Here is a 20,075-nt window from a genome sequence, read left to right on the forward strand (position 1 = left end):
ACTTTGTAGTAGAGCTTGAAGTTGGGGAGTGAGAACCTCCCCCCCGACTTTATGCTTCTTTCTCAGGATTGCTTTCACTATTCGGGGTCTTTGGTGGTTCCATAAACTATTTTTCCAGTTCGTTGAAGAATGCTGTTGGTAGTTTGATAGGGATTGCATCAAATCTGTATATTGCTTTGAGCACGATGGCCATTTTGATGATATTAATTCTTCCTAGCCAAGAGCATGGCATGGGATGAGTTTCCATTTGTTAGTGTCCTCTTTAATTTCTCTTAAGAGTGTTTTGTAGTTTTCAGGGTACAAGTCTTTCACTTCCTTGGTTAGGTTTATTCCTAGGTATTTTATTCTTTTTGATGCTATTGTGAATGGAATTGTTTTCCTGATTTCTCTTTCTATTAGTTTATTGTTAGTGTATAGGAAAGCCACAGATTTCTGTGTGTTAATTTTGTATTCTGCAACTTTGCTGTATTCCAACATCAGTTCTAGTAGTTTTGGAGTGGAGTCTTTAGGGTTTTTTATGTACAATATCATGTCATCTGCAAATAGTGACAGTTTGACTTCTTCTTTACCCATCTGGATTCCTTGTAGTTCTTTGTTTTGTCTAATAGCCGTGTCTAGGAGTTTCTGAAGTTTTTATAAAGGTTTTTTGGAACATAAATTGCTGGATCACTGTCTCTTTAGGATAATGAGGTCTGGGGGGCTACCTATTCTGACATCTTGCTAATATCACATTCCGCTGATAATTTTACAGAATATTTTCCCATCTTTTTCTCTTGACCTGACTAGTTATCGTTGAAGTTAATATATCATATATAGCATAAACAGTTGACCTTTAAACAACACAAGTTTGAACTGCATGAGTCCATTTACATGCAAGTATTTTTTACTGTGAACTATGCATTTTATTTATTTTGTTCCTGTATGTGACCATTATTTAATTTATTTATTTTTATTATGGTGTCATTAATATACAATCACATGAGCAACAATTGTGATTACTAGATTCTTCCCATTATCAACTCCCCACCACATACCCCATTACAGTCACTGTGCATCTGCATAGTAAGATGCTATAGAGTCACTACTTGTCTTCTCTGTGCTATACTGCCCTCACCGTGCACACCCCTACTTAGTGTGCTAATTGTAATGTCCCTTAATCCCCTTATCCCTCCCTTCCCCCCAACAATCCCCAGCCCCTTTCCCTTTCATAACTGTTAGTCCATTCTTGAGTTCTGTGAGTCTGGTGTTGTTTTGTTCTTTCAGTTTTTGCTTTGTTGTTATACTCCACAGATGAGTGAAATCATTTGGTACTTGTCTTTCTCCACCTGGCTCATTTCACCGAGCATAATATCCTCTAGCTCCATCCATGTTGTTGCAAATGGTAGGATTTGTTTTCTTCTTATGGCTGAATAATATTCCATTGTGTATATGTACCACATCTTCTTTATCCATTCATCTACTGATGGACACTTAGGTTGCTTCCATTTCTTGGCTATTGTAAATAGTGCTGCGATAAACATAGGGGTGCATATGTCTTTTTGAATCTGGGATCCTGCATTCTCAGGGTAAATTCCTAGGAATGGAATTCCTGGGTCACATGGTGTTTCTATTTTTAGTTTTTTGAGGAGCCTCCATATTGCTTCCCAGAATGGTTGAACTAATTTACATTCCAATGTGCAGTGTAGGAGGGTTCCCCTTTTTCCACATCCTCGCCAGCATATGCTGTTGTTTGTCTTTTGGATGTTGGCCATCCTGACTGGTGTGAGGTGATATCTCATTGTGGTTTTAATTTGCATTAATCTGATGATTAGTGATGTGGAGCACTTTCATGTGCCTGTTGGCCACCTGAATGTCTTCTTCGGAGAAGTGTCTGTTCATATATTCTGCCTATTTTTGAATCTGATTATTTGCTTTTTGTTGGCTAAGGCTCATGAGCTCTTTACATATTTTGGATGTGAACCCTTTATCAGATATGTCATTTATGAATATATTCTCCTATACTGTAGGATGCCTTTTGTTCTACTTATGGTGTCCTTTCCTGTACAGAAGCTTTTTAGCTTCATGGAGTCCCATTTTTTTACTTTTGCTATTGTTTCTCTTGCCCGGAGAGATATGCTCATGAAAACCTTGATCATATTCATATTCAAGAGAGTTTTGTCCATGTTTTCTTCTAAGAGTTTAATGATTTCATGACTTACATTCAGGTCTTTGATCCATTTTGACTTTACTTTTGTGTATGGAGTTAGACAGTAATTCACTTTCATTCTCTTGCATGTAGTTGCCCAGTTTTACCAACACCAGCTATTAAAGGGGCTGTCATTTTCCCATTGTATATACATGGCTTCTTTATCATATATTAATTGACCATGTGTGCTTGGGTTAATGTCTGGACTCTGTATTCTGTTCAACTGGTCTATGGGTCTGTTATTGTGCCAGTACCGAAATGTCTTGATTACTGTGGCTTTGTAGTAGAGTTTGAAGTTGGGAAGCGTAACCCCTGCTGCTTTGTTTTTTCTTCTCAGGATTGCTTTGGCTATTCGGGATCCTTTGTGGTTCCATATAAATTTTAGAAGCATTTGTCTCAGTTTGTTGAAGAATGCTGTAGGTATTTTGCTGAGGATTGCATTGAATCTGTAGATTGCTTAAGGCAGGGTGGCCATTTTAACAATATTCTTCCTACCCAACAACATGGGATGAATTTCCATTTATTACTGTCCTCTTTAATTTCTCTGAAGAGTGTCTTTTAGTGTTCAGGGTATATCTTTCACTTCTTTGGTTAGGTTTATTCCTAGGTATTTTATTCTTTTTGATGCAATTGTGAATGGAATTGTTTTCCTGATTGTTCTTTCTGCTAGTTCATTGTTAGTCTATAGGAATGCAACAGATTTATGTGTATTAATTTTGTATCTTGCAACTTTGCTGAATTCAGATATTAGTTGTAGTAGTTTTGGAGTAGACTCTTAGGGTTTTTTTATGTACAGTATCATGTCACCTGCAAACAGTGACTTCTTCCTTACCAAACGGGATTCCTTTTATTTCTTTGTGTTATCTGATTGCACTGGCTAGGACCTTCAGTACTATGTTGAATATAGACAGGGAGAGTGGGCATCCTTGTCTTGTTCCCAGTCTTCTCACTGTTAGGTATGATGTTGACTGTGGATTTGTCATATATGGCCTTTATTATATTGAGGTACTTGCCCTCTATACCCATTTTGTTGAGAGTTTTATCATGAATGGATGTTGAATTTTGTCAAATGCTTTTTCAGCATCTATGGAGATGATTATGTGGTTTTTGTGGGTTTTTTTTTGATATAGTGAATGATGTTGATGGATTTTCGAATGTTGTACCATCCTTGCATTCCTGGGATGAATCCCACTCAATCATGATGCATGATCCTTGATGTTTTTTGAATTTTGTTTGGTAATATTTTTTTGAGTACTTTTTTTTTTTGAGGGCATCTCATATTTATTGATCAAATGGTTGTTAACAACAATAAAATTCTGTATAGGGGGGTCAATGCTCAATGCACAATCATTAATCCATCTCAAGCCTAATTCTCATCAGTCTCCAATCTTCTGAAGCATAACGAACAAGTTCTTACATGGTGAACGAATTCTTACATAGTGAATAAGTTCTTACATGGTGAACAGTTTTGTTGAGTACTTTTACATCTATGTTCATCGGCGATATTGGTCTGTAATTTTCTTTTTTGCTGGGCTGACTGTGTCAGGGCAATTTTTGTCCACCTGTTAAACTCTTGTCCCTTTAAGACTTTTAAAGCACCTACTTTTCTTTTGTCACAGGGCAGCCAGCTGTGAGAAGCCATTCATAGTCTTGTCTCAGACTTTCCTTTTCAGCTCCTCTAATATCCAGAGCACCATGCAATGTGTATCTGTGCTCCTCGAGCAGATTACTAGGGCTAGTTATTTAGCAGTCCTGTGCTTCCACTCCCTCCCCACTCTGATTTTTTTCCTCCCATTGGTGACCTCAGTTTGGGGGACTGCTCAGGTCCTTCTGGATCATGGCTTTTAACTTTACCCTTTTCTGTGAGAAGTTGACTTCTCACAGATGTAGACTGGCTGTTGTACTGTTACTTCTGGTCACTCTTTTAGGAATAGTTGTATTTGGTGTATTTTCAAAGTATATGTGGTTTTGGGAGGAGATTTCTGCCACAGTTCTTATGCTGCCATATTTTCCTCTGCCTGTGCATTTTATTTTACATAAATTATACCTCAATAAAGTCAACTAAGAAAATCCTACCAGGATGAGTGCAAATGTTTTTTAATGAATATATTTGAAAAATTTTTGGAGATGTGTGACAATTTGAAAACATTTCCTTTTTTCTAGCTTACTTTATTGTAAGGATATAGTAGTATATAATATATAATACAAGGGCCAACTCTAGTTGAGTCTTCTTTTTTAATCCACTCTGTCAATCTAGTCATTTGAATTGGTGTATTTAGATCATTTACATTTAATGTAGTCATTGATATGTTAGGACTTAAGTCTCATTTTCTTCCTTTTCTTTTTTTCCCATTTTTTTGTCATTTTTTTACTCCTGCTTTATTATGGATTATTTGAATACATTCATTTTGATGTGTTGATATTTTGGAATATTTCCTGTAAAGTTTTTTTTAATGGTTGCTTTAGGTATTATTTTGTCTATTCATAATTTGTCAGTCTGTTGATGTCAACATACTAACACTTCAAGCTAAGTATAAAAACCTTACCTCACTTTACATCACTTTATCCTCTCCCATTTATGTGTCTTAAATATTTCTTCTAAACATATGTAGAACAATATTAGACAATTATAGTTCTTCAACCACCAAACATTATTTTAAAAATTCAAGAGAGGCAAAGCCTATTGTATATACCCATGTTTCTGTTTACTGTGTTCTTCCTTCCTTCCAGATAATCCAAGTTTGTTTTTATCATTTGCTTTCAGTTTAGAAAACTTCCCATAGCCATTCTTTTAGAGTAGGTGTGATGTCAAATTCTCCTAGTTTCCCTCATCTGAAATGTTGATTTCCACCTCATTACTGGAAGTTGTTTTTGCTGAGTATAGGAATCTGGGTTAGCGGTTTTTTTACTTTAGCAGTTGTAAAAGATTAAAGTTTCCTTCTGGCTTACATGGTTTCTGAAGAGAAATCTGCCATCATTCAACATTTTTTACACTATCAAGTCAGGTGTCATCTTTCTTTTGCTGATTTCATGATTTTCTTCTTGGTGTTTAGTGTTCAGAAGTTAAACTATGATGTGTCTTCTGGATTCTTTTGGTTCACCCAGCTTCTGGATTCTATAGTTCATGTCTTTTGCCAAATCTAGGAACTGTTCAGCCATTATTTCCTTAAGTACTTTTTCAGCCCTGTTCTTTCTTCTCTCCTTCCTCACTGCACTTCCGCTGATACAAAAGGGGGCGGGTGTGTGGCTCCTCATTTCTGATGGGCAAGTGAGAATTCTGGCTTCCCTACATGATCTCTGACATCATAGGTAACAAGTTTCATTACCACACAGCATGGTTACAAGTCCAAGCTCCCTACTCACCCTTTGCTTAGTGTCAGAGACTGACACTCACCTAAATTGGCAAGTTAAGGCATGTTATACAGCCTATACAGCCCAATGAGGATGAAAGCCTAGGCTCTCCACTCAGCCTTTCTATTGTGGGTGGGGCAGTTTTTTTCTGTAGAGGTTACCTAGAGTAGAGACATTATTTTCTGAAAATTTTCTGTCCTGATAGCCTGCTCCTCTCTTCATCTTTTGGCTAGAGAGAACTAGCTTTTGTTGGCTAGTTTTTCTCTGTGCCCATTGGTAGTTCTAAATTGCCAGTTTCTTTAGATCCAACTTTAGGATATATGAGGCAAAATGAAAACCCAGGAAACTTAGTATGACCTCTTTCCATCTTTTCCAGTCATCTTAATTTTAACATATAGTATTCATATTTTTCATATGTACTTAGTGGGAAGTATATCTATTCCATATCTCATAAGCAGAACCCATCTTTTAATCTCATCTTTATCTGTTGCTATGTCTCTTTTTTCAGTCCTAATATTAGAACATGAAGTAGGTTGCTATAGGAAATCATGATAATTTTGGTGCTGTAAGTTTTGAAGTACACTTTAAGTAACCATCTGATGGTAATGTAATTCCTGGATTTCGCAGGAATCAAGAGACATTGGTAAGGGACTTTCTAAGCCTAATAATCTATGATTTTCATAGGAATTGTTCCTTGACTAATCATTCTTCCTTTGACTTCTTTTTTGCTCTTAATTTTTCTTCTAATTTTTCTTCCTTTGACTTCCTTTTGCTCTTATAATCTGCACTTAATTATTTTCGTTTTTAGTGTATGTTTTCAATGGTTTGACTCTATCTTCCATCAAAGTTACAATCTTTGGATAGAAGCCATGTCTTACATTTTTGCTTTTACTTAAATTCTAAGTCTGCTTCTACTTAAACTCTAAGCACAATTATAGGAAAGTGTAAAAATTTATTGAAGTTCTTTGTTGATGAATTGATAAACTCACAAATCACATCCCACTTACCCAGTAATAATAATTTCTGGATATGTTTGTGTTCCAAGGTTCCAAGCTCCTCCATTGATTGGCCACTCCTAAACAGATTGTTCAGGAAGAATTTATAAGTTTCTTTAAAAATTTGAATGACTTTGAAAATTCAGAAATTTAAAAAATATATTAAAAAATAGTAGCAAAAGGTTCACTTTAAATAAAAAGCTGTAAAGTAATAGATGAACTGTAGAACTATCTTAATTATTTCATTGAACAAACAATTCCAAATGCATAATGCCATCTCTTTTAAAAATACGGATTTTAACAAATATTACCAATCATATAAAAAAAGAAGTATTTTTAATCATACAAAAGCAGTGCAGCTACATTTGCCATATAGTCTACCATGTAACAGATTGTTATGTAAATTGTGTTCCCTGGACTTGTCCATCCCAAAAGCCCTGTGTAAATAATAGAAATCATAACAGGGGTCTATTAAAATTCTAAGTATTTTAATTCTGTAGTTAAATATTTTATTTCATTTTATTATACTTAATAAATGACTTGATAATTGTCTTATTAATATATGCTAGTTCAAATATAAATATATAAATACATAGGATAGATAATTATGTTAGTATGTATTTATAATACAGTTGGCTCTTGAACAACTATAGGTCCACTTATATGCAGATTTTTTCAGCAGGCTCCCAGTCAACAATAACTATTATAGTTAAGCTTTGGGAGAGTCAAGTTATATGTGGGTTTTTGCCTGCATGGAGGGGTCAGTGCCCCTAACCACTGTGTTGTTCAAGGGTCAATTGATTATATTCCTGTGGGCTTAAAGCTGTGCAGCATTTAGGAACTTTGAATTTCAGAAGTTAGGTCTTTTATAGACACCAGCTATGATGTCAAAAGAATTTGAGTCACATTATATGATCATGTGATATGAATATAACAAAACTTATTTTTAATTGTTACTTTTACCTTATTACTGTATCCTTGCTTTTTTTGCTTGACTCCTACAGAGTACAGTACTAGAATCAAATCTGGTGGGCAATCAGCAAAGTATGCTGTACACGTAACTGGAGATTCATGAATGTCCATGGGATATGGATTTTCAAAGATTGGAAAACTAATAGATAAAGACAAGATATTAGTGTCATTTTGCAATAATAAATGAAATAACTTATAAAACAAGCCCTAAAATCTTCTAAATAACTGTACATTTGACTTAACTGTTGTTTTTTAAGCATCACAATTCAACGATCATGTGAAAAAGAATACTCTTTCAAAAATATCTATAAAGTGTAATATGAATTATTGGTAGAATTTTACTTGAACAAATACATTTTCTTTCCTGTAATTCCAAAATTCCACAGTGACATAACTTTGCTAGTAGGGATAGAATGAATTGTGTTAAAATAAATATATATCAATTAGGTATTTTATGTAAAATTTTATCTTAATATTTATATAATATACTTACAAGTACAGTAAATTTGACATGTTTTTCCAAGGGACATAATATATAGGCATGTGGGGTTTTTTTTGCAGGGGTATTGAAAGATGTGTGTGCTGTGCATGATTGTACATAAAATGTTTAAGATAATTTCCTATGTAAACACAGTAGGAATGCAGACTTACAGATTAAGTAAATTTCATATCCTCAAGCTTGCTATAATTCTAAAAATGGGTAGCAGTACCAAATAAAGAATTCTTACAGACATCATATATTGTGCACTTCTTATATACCAGATGTTCTAAGCACTGTAGTAGAGGGAATTGACTACTGTTCTATGCTGCATCTTCTAGGACTGTGTGATCATATTATTTCTGATACACTTTGTTTTTGTGGTGGGGGAAGGAGGCTATTACAAATAATTTTCTTCCAACATTACTAGGAACTCTCCACAGAGTACAGTGTGTGTGTGTGTGTTGGCAGGGTTTCTCTTCCCTCCAAATGCCACAGACGGTATCCCAAATAAAATAGTAGTATATGCAAAATCAGGTGGAAAGTAGTAAGTTGTGTTTACTAAATGGCAAGTAGGTTAAACTGAATAGATCAGATGTTCCCTGTTTCAGAGTAGAAATCATCAACACTTCTGAGATTGAAGAATTAGAAGTAAAATAAATGCATCACCTTAAAGACCAGATCTACAACTTGGAATTTAATAATAGCAAGAAATTACAATGGTAGACTCCTGACAAAATGAACAATATTCATGAAAATTTTGGAGGAAAGCTATTTTAGTATGTTGGCAAAGGGCAGGGAAAATATAATTATAAAATTCATAATAACTAAACACGTACTAAAAGAATTTAGACATAGAAGTATAAACTGGCTTCTGTGGAAACATAAAACAAAGATATAAAATCCAAGAAACAAAGAATAGAAAATTTTGTAATACTAAGGCTTGGTTTAATGTACAGAATCAAATGGATAAGAAGAAAGGAAGCAAAAAAACAATTTGAAAAGAGAACAAAGCTGTAATTTTAACATTACGCATGTCTTAAAAAGTAACTATTTGGAGGGAAAGAGAGTAGACAATGAAATAGGAATGTCACATAGATTTTAAAACATGGTGCTGAAGATGGTAAAATGTTTGTTAGATAAAAGCTTACAAACAAAAAATTTACTTACTCATATAAGGTCATGAAAAACATAAAAATAAATGTGTAAGAATGGTAACTTTCATGTGTATTTACCACACATAAAAAAGGTTTAAAATGTAAGAATAAATGTATATACTGAATAGAGTGAGTGGTGAACCTTGGAGAATGTTAGACACAATTAGACAAGGTACAGAGAATCAACAAATATGGAATAGAAGAGTTAAGTAGCAATGAGATCAGAACAACTTTCAATAAAACCATTCTCATATATATAGAACTAATATGCTAGAATGCATATTATGTTGTAATATAGAAAACTTAGAGGAAGATGCAGAAATCCATACATGTACACAAAATTTAATCAAGTTTAATATTATTAACAGAACAACTAGGCAGAGTTCAGTTATGATGATTTATGGCCCAAATCCTGTATCCCTCTCAAAATATTGAAATATTATATGCCATTAAATTAGCTTTATATAAAGAAGAATTTTTGTTCTTACATTTATAAACTACATGGAAAGTAGAAATTGGACTATAATTCATTCAACAAAAATTTATGGAGAATCTATTCCATGTGGAGACTCCTCCTTCATGATGCCTACAGTCTAGCAGGGAAACAATAAATGGAAAACCTCATCTCTGTAAAATCTATGAAAAGGAGAAACATGGGAGGTAAGAGATTCCTTAATAGGCTATTTGACCAAATTATACAGATAGTGAAATACTTTTTTTAATGAGGAAATGATATCTGAGTTGAGAATCTTATAGATGTTAGTAAGGAGAAAAAAGAAAGGAAGATCAGTGGGTCTAGAGCATAGAATGAGGGAAAATCAGTTTCATGCCTACCATTTACAGTGAAAATGTGTAATAGAAAGACAGTCTTCTTTAATTTCAAGTCTACTTTTATTGTCCATGTAAAGGAGTTGAGAGCACTATTCTAACAGCAATATTTTATATTTTTTTCCTTTTCCCACAACATAATGAAAAAGAAAGTGAAAGAAGGCCTCCCTCTTCTCTGTCCTTGAGATCTTGCTCTTCTGTATTGTCTGCCCACAGTAATGGAATAATACTTTTATTATGTGTTATTTTCCTTTATTCAAAAAAATAGCAGATGGCCAAATAGTACACTGTACAAGTTCTCAAAACAATTGCTTTTGCTTAGGGAAACAGCATAAATGTTATCCATCTTGTGTGTCCTGAGTCTCCAAATACATTTTTCCAAAGATGTTTCCTTTAAAATGTTCTAAAATTTCCTCAGTGTGCCATAGATACTTCTGGTTTAGTTTTCATTATTGAGCAAGTTACATTTCTATAATTCTAGCAAAACAATATTCCACACAAAGAATATTTTCCATCTAAAGAATACTAAAACCAGTTATTTATAATGTCCTCCTGTATTTTAATTGTAATGAATAGAATTTTTAAAAGTATTAATTTGTGTATGGATAACTTACTTGTTTTGTGTCAGATCAACTACAATAAGATCTTTCTCCAGAAGTACTGCAACAGCATAGGGTTCTTGAAATTCTACAAGAAAGAAATAAAAAAATGGAAAAGTTTTCATATTTCATAATTTATAAAATCACCAAACTTGCATTTCCTTTATCTCCCTACAAATGTTACTTAAATGATTTGAGAAGACCAAAGTATGAGCCAAAGTAAGAAGTAACAAAAAGCACTTTAAAAAAACTATTTTTCAACCTTAGTGTTTAATACCATTGCTGGGAACAAGGAAAAATATGTGAAATTACATAATATAGAGTTAAATATATCTCACTAATCATGAGGTGGTGATAGTAGATTATTTGAAGAGAGTGAGTATATCACCTCCATCTCATAAACATTTATCTTATTATTTCATATCCTTCCATTTTGATCTTATTTCATGCCTACAAAGAGATTTACTAAGGAAATAATAGTTCTGCCTCTCTGGGCTATGATAGATATTCACCTTTGTACTAGAACAACACTTCTCATACTAAAAATTTACGTTCAATTCAATGTGATTCAACATGTAAGTAAAGATTGCCTTCTATGGTACTTAAGAGAATATACTTCAAAAAGCAGAAAGTCCAAGAATAATCTAGGATTTTCAAGTTCTTAAAGTTTAACCCTCCCTTCTGTCCTCTCTCCTCCTTCAATATGTTCCAGATACTGTTCCAAGAACGAAGGATATATGGAGAATAAGACTGACAAGGTCCTTGTTCTGATGGAGTTTACATCCTAGGGATGTATATAAAACAAATGACAAATCTAGGGATGTATATGAGCAAATAAATAATAATAATTCAGAAAGTAATGTGAACTATGAAAAAATATCAAGGATAATGATATAAGAAATAGCTTGTGGTTGGTGGGGGAGCATTAATTTAGTTACAGCAGTCAGGGAAGACATTGTTTTCCATCTATAATAAAGGACTAATAAAGGAAAGCCACACTTAAAGTGTTATTCTTAATGTAAGGTAAAAGTGTTTATGAGAACATTTTATATACATGATATTTTATTCTCAGTAGCTATTACTATTACTGTTTTTCTATTTATGAATAACTAGCTATTACTATTACTAAGGTATTACTGTTTTTCCATTTCATAGAGAAAACTGAGGTACAAAGAGGTTACAAGACTGGCATGAGATTACAAAGCTACTAACTGATAGAATTTTTAACAGAAATTTTGTTCAGTATTCAAGTCTCAGATAGGAAACTGGAAAAGATGGCCTTCACAGTCCTTCCAGTCCTCAGAAGCTATAGAACCTATTCACATTTATGTTTATAAGTCACATGCTATGAGAGAAAAATTAGGAACAAAAAAAAACAGAAGGAGCATGCCTTTGTTTGGGTGCATATCTATGTGACAATGTGCAGTCCTCACACCGTTTGCTCCTTAAACTGTTCTCAAAACAGAGATTTCCCCCTACTTCTCCCTATCGCCTAGAGCTGCTTTAAGTTTTTCAACATGGTTTTACTACTTCTGGGTTTGGGGTGTTTTTTTGTTTATTTGTTTGTTTGTTTGTTTGTTTTGCTTTGCTTTTCAAAAAAGTTTGAAGAACATTGGGACTCTACATTTGTTGAGAAGAATTGCTTTAAAAAAATAGTTGAGACATTGGCATGAATGAGCAAAATTAATAAATTATCATTTTAGGTAGTGACATCTGCTTTAGGTTATTGTTTCTTTTCAAATAAAAAAACTGGTAGCAAAAGTTTCATCTTTGTAGAAGTACTTAGTGTACTGTGGTAATTACTAAAAAAAGATTTTCTTAGGAGTTCATTTTAGATTCAACTCTGTGTCTATTATTTATTAAAAGTTTGACTTTGGTAAAATCAGTTAATTTCTTTAACCTTGGATTTCTTTACCCACTTACATGGCAAAATAAATAACTACCTTAGACTGTTACGAAGGTTAGATGTATATGAAGATGTTTAATGCAAAACCTGGCACATAGTAGGTATTCAACAGATGCCAATTGTATTACTTTGACATACAAGTACAATCTAAAAAATGCAACCTTTATTAGATTGACTGGTTTATTTTTGAGCAGGCAGTCTTTTAACCCTAGCCCCCAACACGATGAAAAGTTCTATCATAATTACTACTTCTGTGAACAGAAATGGCTTATTTACGATATTTGTAGAGAACCAAATACAGTCAAGTCTAGATGTGACACTGATAAACTTTAAGTATAGTTGGTCAGTTACTCTGGGCAATGCCCCCTAAGATAAGAGGCATTTGTGTTCTTTGGCAAACAAATTAAATAGTCAGATGTCATTAGCAATATTAAAAATTTTTAATAAATTAATTTTGTTTAACATATGCATAATATCACTATGTAGCTGTAAAGAAAATTGAAGTTCCATATTTACTAATACAGAATTGTAATTGAAATATTTTAAGTGAAAAAAGTATGATACAGAACAGCACGCAGATTATGCTGTCATTTGTACAAAAAAAGAATATACATACATGAATATGTGCCATATGTATAGACTTTCTGGAAGAATACATAAGAAACTTAGTAGTTGCCTCTCAAAGGGCAGTGAGAGAGTTTGCATTGTATACTGTTGTGTATTGTAGGGTTTATTTCTGGCATTTTCATGCATTATTGTTTAATTAGAAACAGTTAATACATTTGTATTTTACTGATAAACTATTTATCTTAGTCCCTGAGAGATAAAAAGTTCCATTCTCATTACCACTTCTCTGAAAAGTGAAGACTTATTACGTGTTTTGGAAGTGATTAGACTTGGTCACAGTATACTTATAATTTAACATTATTAGAAATTGTCCTAAAATCTCTACCAATGTGCAGAAATTTGTATGCAAACACATATATTTCCATTTCTATTACTAGCATGCACATTTTCTTTCTCTGTGGTCTTTACAGGCTTCTTTCTCTAATGTGCTAAGTTCAGCTTTGGTACTCTGTTTTTTCATCCTTTGTTCCTTTTTCATTCATTCTCATAGCTCCAAAGAACATCAATATTATGATGATTCATAAATAAATATTAAAGACCTTTTCCTTCTTTTTCTGCCAAATAACTCTACTGGCTCATAATGAGACTTACTTTTCCTCTCTCTCCAAGAATTGTTATTGCTGCATATGAAACCACTAATTTTAAAATTTGTTATCTTTGACTCATCTACAACATCATTCCTTAATTCAATTGTTGACCAAATTCAGTGGGTTTTCCTCTTTCCATTCCTACAGGCAGTACTCTGTTTCAGATCTTGACCATTTTAATGTACATAATCACAAAAGCTTCCCATCTACAACGTGGAATTTTATTAGATTTCAGTGTCCCCTCAAAGCCATGCACTCTTATTGGACAAACCTTACTAAAAACATTGCTTTCTTTCATCTTGGTATTTCCTCAAAATTCCTTTGTAGCTCTCTATTTCCAAATACCTATAGAAGACTTGCAATTTTTCTCTAAATTGATTTCACTCTAGCAAACCTCTCAAGTTCAAAACCTTTTAGTCAATATCCTTTTCAAAGCACAAGTCATTCTTCAAGGCCTATTTAATCCTACTTTTTCCATGAAGTTTTGCATGAATAGTTTAGTCATCACCTATCTGACTAGCCTATAAATTAGAACATTATTTAAATTCTGACCCATATAACTCATACTTAATTAAGCTGTATTTGTAAGCTTAAGTCATAATTATTTCCTTCATCTGACCAGATTTTGTGTGCTTTGACATCAGAGATCAATTTCATATTTCCTCTGTATTCTCAACGAGTCCTTATTGTACTGAGGCCATAAAAGCATACAATAAATATTTTTTAATTAACACAGACAATTTGTCCATAGCAACCTTGGAAATAAAATGCGACATTGATTGTTATTTCATATCAATTTATCCCATCATTTAAATATGAAACTAAAGACTTTAAAGCAATTAATACATTTGTAATAAAACACAATTCATGTATCTTCATAGTTTACAAAGTTTGTTCACTTTGGCCTTCCAATAATGTAGAGTCAATATTATTATTGACTTTTTAATATTATTGACTCCATATAACTCTGATGTGGAGTCATGGTTATTACTCTCTTTCTACAAATGATAATTCAAACTCATAAATGTAAAGTGATATACTGAAGGTCACATAGCTAATAAATGTCAGAGCTAAATCATAAACTCAAATATGTGTCTCCAAGTCCAGTGTTCTTTCCCACATATGTTCCCTCTTGAAACTGTAGTAACATATATACATACTATGTTGTTAAAATCATACACTCATATTTCACTTTTTGTTTTACCCTTCTCAATTTTTAATTTCATTATTAAAATATTTCATCATTATTAGATTCAATTATACAGTTTGCATATAAGTTTAGACCAGTTTTTATGTTTATAGAAGTCAGTTTTTTTATTTAGTGATGAAAAAAATAAGCATGTTTCCTCCCAAAGGCCCTTCTGATTATTTTTCTCAAAACTGAAATAAATCACTAACCACACATCAGCAATCCTAGAGTAATCTGAGGTGTGGCAGTTGCATCTGAAGCAAAGCCAGATGTGAAACATGCACTGCCAACAAAGTTACAGATCACTGATATCAGGTAGGTTCTTTAACTTTGATTGTTTTTGGAATGGATGGGTGGAGCTGGTCTAGGAGAGGCTATCAGCAGATCTCAGTTTCCCCAAGTGATTTCATCCTGGACCCCTATTGGACCCTCCCAGCTCAGCTTCCACCATCCTATCAAAGTTTAAAGCACTTACATGAAATTAGAACCTGAAACTCCAGCACTGTTGCACTACATCTGTCTTACTTCCAGTTTGTCAAGTAGGTACAGTTGCAGAACCTGTTCCAAAACCGGTAGCTCATACTGTTGCACAACAGTAGATGTTAGCTGTCAAAACTAATAATATTTAAGCTTAATTTTGTTAGGAACTTAATTCAAAAATGATTTTTCAACATTAATAATTTCACTTAAGTACTTACCATTTGGATAGGGTGTTTCACATAAAGTGAGAAATTCAACAATAGGATGATCCATTTCAAGCACTGTAATTGCTTTTCCATGCATGATGGTTAAACTAGGTCTTCTACAAGCTTTGTCATAGGACAGTCCACCAGAAAATACTATGAATGGTTCACTACATAGGAAAAAAAATGAATGAGCCTGAGAGTCCTTTAAGATAACACAATGTCATAGGACTGAGCCAATAAAAAGCATATTTGGTGGAGATTATATACAGTGTAATTTGACAGGAAGCAAAAGTCTGTCCTGGCCCAAAATATCTCACCTAATAATTTACTATTTTACTATTTCCATTTTTCTGGATGTACATTCTCATCATTAAAATTACTAATGAATCAGTCTAAAGGTGTCGCAGTAGGGGGAAAGGTCATGAGGTCAAAGGGAGATCACTCAAAGGATATCTTCACATATATTACTTGGTTACCAAACTGTAAATCACTGCCATTAGACTATTAGGCTATATTATTTTTACCATATGAACCAGTTGGCATGTGTAGGCCAAACTCCCTAAGAGATAAAAGAGGCAAATTTCAATATGAAGTGAAATGTAACAGTAGCAGGCCTACAATGGTAGAATGTAACAGGAAAATTCTATATAATGGAGTTTCTGCTGAAAAAGTGTGATTATAAAAAGCTGGAGAAAACTAATATGTAAGGGAAAATAAATGTGATCTCAATTTTACCTTGAGACTGCCAGTTTTATTTAGCTTATAAAGTTAACTTCACACATTTTTTTCACGTCTCATTAGTTGCAAGACACAATCAGTTTGTATGTATAGTATCAAACATTACCAGTGGAACATTTGCTAATCTTATGGTGGTCATCAAGGAACAACAAAAAAGTTTTATAAAAGTTTCCAATTTTAACTTACATACCTCAACACCCAAAAAGCAAATAACCCTATTAAAAAATGGGTGGAGGATCTGAACAGACACTTCTCCAAAGAAGAAATTCAGATGGCCAACAGGCTCATGAAAAGATGCTCCACATCAATAATTATCACAGAAATGCAAATTAAAACCACAATGAGATACAACCTCACACCAGTTAGGATGGCCAATATAGAAAAGACTAGGAACAACAAATGCTGGTGAGGATGCAGAGAAAGGGGAACCCTCCTACACTGCAGGTAGGAATGTAAAATAGTTCAACCATTGTGGAAAGTAGTATGGAGGTTTCTCAAAAAACTAAAAATAGAAATACCATTTGACCCAGGAGTTCCACTCCTAGGAATTTACCCTAAGAATGTGGCAGCCCAGTTTGAAAAAGACATATGAACCCCTATGTTTATTGCAGCACTATTTACAATAGCCAAGAAATGGAAGGAACTTAAGTGTCCATCAGTAGATGAATGGATAAAGAAGATGTGGTACATATACACAATGGAATATTATTTAGCCATAAGAAGAAAACAACAACTACCATTTGCAACAACATGGATGGAGCTAGAGGGTATTACGCTCAGTAAAATAAGCCAGTCAGAGAAAGACAAGTACCAGATGATTTCACTCCTCTGTGGAGCATAAGAACAAAGCAAAAACTGAAGGAACAAAATAGCAGCAGACTCACAGAACCCAAGAATGAACTAACAGTTGCCAAAGAGAAAAGGACTGGGGAGGGTGAGTGAGAAGGGAGGTAGAAGGGGAATAAGGGGCATTACGATTAGCACACATAACATAGAGGCATTGCATGGGGAAGGCAGTATAGCACAGAGAAGACAAGTAGTGACTCTATAGCATCTTACTGCACTGATGGACAGTGACTGTAATGGGGTATGTGGTGGGGACTTGATAATGGGGGGAATCTAGTAACCACAGTATTGCTCATGTGATTGTATATTAATGATACCAAAATAAAAGAAAAAAGTTTCCATTAAAATCTGCATATAAAATGTCTACGCTAATTACTTATTGTTTTGTCTTAATATTTTAACATAAATAGTTGAGTTGAAAGCTAACGAATGAAACATGCTGTAGTTTATTTTTCTTGTGTCCTGCATCAGTTGACGTGAGTTATTCTTACCCCAGTAATTAGATCCAGTAATTGGATGTAGTAAATAACTAACCCACTAATGGTAATATTAAGAAGCAAATTTATTTTTTCTGTAAAATATATTAATATATATAAAATTATTAAGAAGATTTCTCCAGATTTAAAAATCACTTCTAATGAAATGAGAGTATGGGTTTTTGCATGTTTGCTGACTTGTGTTGCCACAAAAGTCATGCCTTGGAGAAGATAGTATAATTTCATACATGTTAAGCTTAACTATATGTTCCAAGTACTATTAAAGGCAACATATACTTTTTTTTCCATGTAAAAATAGATGAATTTACTCTCATCTTCTAGTACTAATCCAAACATAGAATAAGAAGAAATTTACTTTCTTGTAAGCAAATTGAAAACATCTCCCTCCTAATATTGGGAGGAAGCAAAACCTTTCCTGCTTTTATTATGACTCTGTATCAGAAAACATTGGATCTGAAGTTAATTGTTGACATAGATGGACTTCTCTGCACACTACTGAATGACTGAATAAGAAGTTGTTTATGCAGAAAAATGTTCAGGGAACCACTCATAGATAATTGCATTAGACAGTTAATTACCACATTAAATCCCCATAAGTATTGTCCTAATTTTATTAATAAAGTTAAATAACAACTAAGCAGACAAACCCAAAAGAAAACTGAAATATCAGACTTCAAAGCCTATTCTCCTAAACAGTGGTCTATACTGCCTGTAGTATATGAGAAGTCTGAGATTAACACAGGTTAAATAATCTGTTCAGGGTCAAGGAGATAGGATATAGCAGACTCCAAAGTCCATGCTTTTTTATTTCTAGTCTAATGTTTCCTAAACTGTGGGACACAACTTAATAGGTGTTCTACAAAAATACAGGTTTAAAAAGAAATTTGTAAGTTGACAAATACTTGAAAGCCATATCTCCTTTTTGAAATTTTATAATTCATGACCTATACTAAAGATTCTGAGAATCTTTACAGTAAAGAAAACAATTTAATATAACCCAGAATTTCTCAAGTTTATTTGATTACAGATTCTTTTTTTTCTAGGAATGCAGTCAGTAAGATACCACAGTTATATAGTTACCGTAATTTGGTAAATGCTATACTACACTAAACTGCCTCTTTTAGTACTAAATACATTGTATCTTGTGATACTTATCAGATGGATTATTATAAAATAAATAAGTTATTGACAATGTCTTCATACATAAAACAATAATATAGAAATTGTTGATAACAACTTGGGTAAATCTCAAAGGCATTATGTTGAGTGAAAGAACATATGCTCAAAGGTTACATTAATATATAACTGCATTTATATGACTTTTCAAAGTGGCAAAACTACAGTGATGGAGAACAGATCAATGGTTGCCAGGGGTTAGGAGTGAGAAAAAGTATGATTATAAAGGATGGAATGAGAGAACTGGGGGGGGTGGTTTGGAAATGTTCTGTATTCTCAATGTGCTGGTGATTTCAGGAATTGATACATGTGTTAAAATTTGTAGAACTGTACATAAAAAAAGTGTTTTACTGTATAATTTGTAAGACAGATATAATCAAAAAGCATTCATTTTTTTCTCAATGGAGGCAACACAATTAAATAATAAACTATGTAACATAATATAATACATATTAAAATCACATTTCTTGAGTATTAATGATGTTCCAGGTATTGTGTAAAAAACTTGACATGCATTATTGTATTTAATCCTTGTGATATCCCTATGGGAGTACTATTATTATTCTCACCTAACAGATGGTATAGAGAGGTTTGAAGAATCTAACTACACATGAAGTCTACCAGCAGGTGGCCATGATAGGAATTAATGTACTTGCAGAAAATTGCAACAGAGAAACTGATAGTGCTAGTGGTAGCACATAGAGAGACCATTATTCCTTTTTTTGAAGAAGATAAAATTATTAAGCCTACAGGTCATTGTGATGAGAGTTCCAGTAAGCAAACTGGTGATGCGGAACCAATGATTCCTTAACAGAAAGGTTGTTCATCCCTATAAATGTAAAACAAGTATATGGACGGCTGGTCTCAGATAAAATTAAGCAGAAAACATACTCCTTACATTTGCTACCTGTGTACTCCTTTTAGAGGCCCTATTGTTTCAGAATATATGGTAGAGCTCTTCTTAAAGTTCCTATTCCTGCTACAGTAATTCTAATTGTTAACTTCACAGTTTCTACTGTGTAAATGATGGAGCAAAATATCACTATTTACCTCTACTTCCAGACTATGGCTCATTTTGCTGGACTAATACCTTTTCAGCACTCTTAACTTCAGTACTTCTCTGATTTTTAGTCTCCTTGTATTCTGAGCTGTGGAACCACTGCATGCAGATGTGACATTTTAAATATAGCAATAATCACAAATACAGACAGAAGTTACTAAAATGCACAGGAAGAGGGATGATAATAATTATGATCAA

At 33.4% G+C, this 20,075-nt stretch overlaps 1 protein-coding gene across 11 annotated transcripts in view; it reads right to left on the reverse strand.

Annotated features, from left to right (window-relative positions):
• Window positions 1-20,075, reverse strand: part of STXBP5L (syntaxin binding protein 5L) — a 415,289-nt gene that overhangs the window by 152,516 nt on the left and 242,698 nt on the right. For all 11 annotated transcript variants that reach the window (XM_073231573.1, XM_037013174.2, XM_073231576.1 and 8 more), the window contains exons 11-14: window positions 15,573-15,727; window positions 10,581-10,653; window positions 7,495-7,642; window positions 6,544-6,611 (exon numbers count right to left, since the gene is read on the reverse strand). In XM_073231573.1, the coding sequence (XP_073087674.1) occupies window positions 6,544-6,611; window positions 7,495-7,642; window positions 10,581-10,653; window positions 15,573-15,727 (444 nt within the window). The remainder of the gene's footprint in view (window positions 1-6,543; window positions 6,612-7,494; window positions 7,643-10,580; window positions 10,654-15,572; window positions 15,728-20,075) is intronic.

The sequence above is a fragment of the Manis javanica genome, chromosome 3 (genome assembly GCF_040802235.1).
Source record: "Manis javanica isolate MJ-LG chromosome 3, MJ_LKY, whole genome shotgun sequence".
NCBI classification, from domain to species: domain Eukaryota; kingdom Metazoa; phylum Chordata; class Mammalia; order Pholidota; family Manidae; genus Manis; species Manis javanica.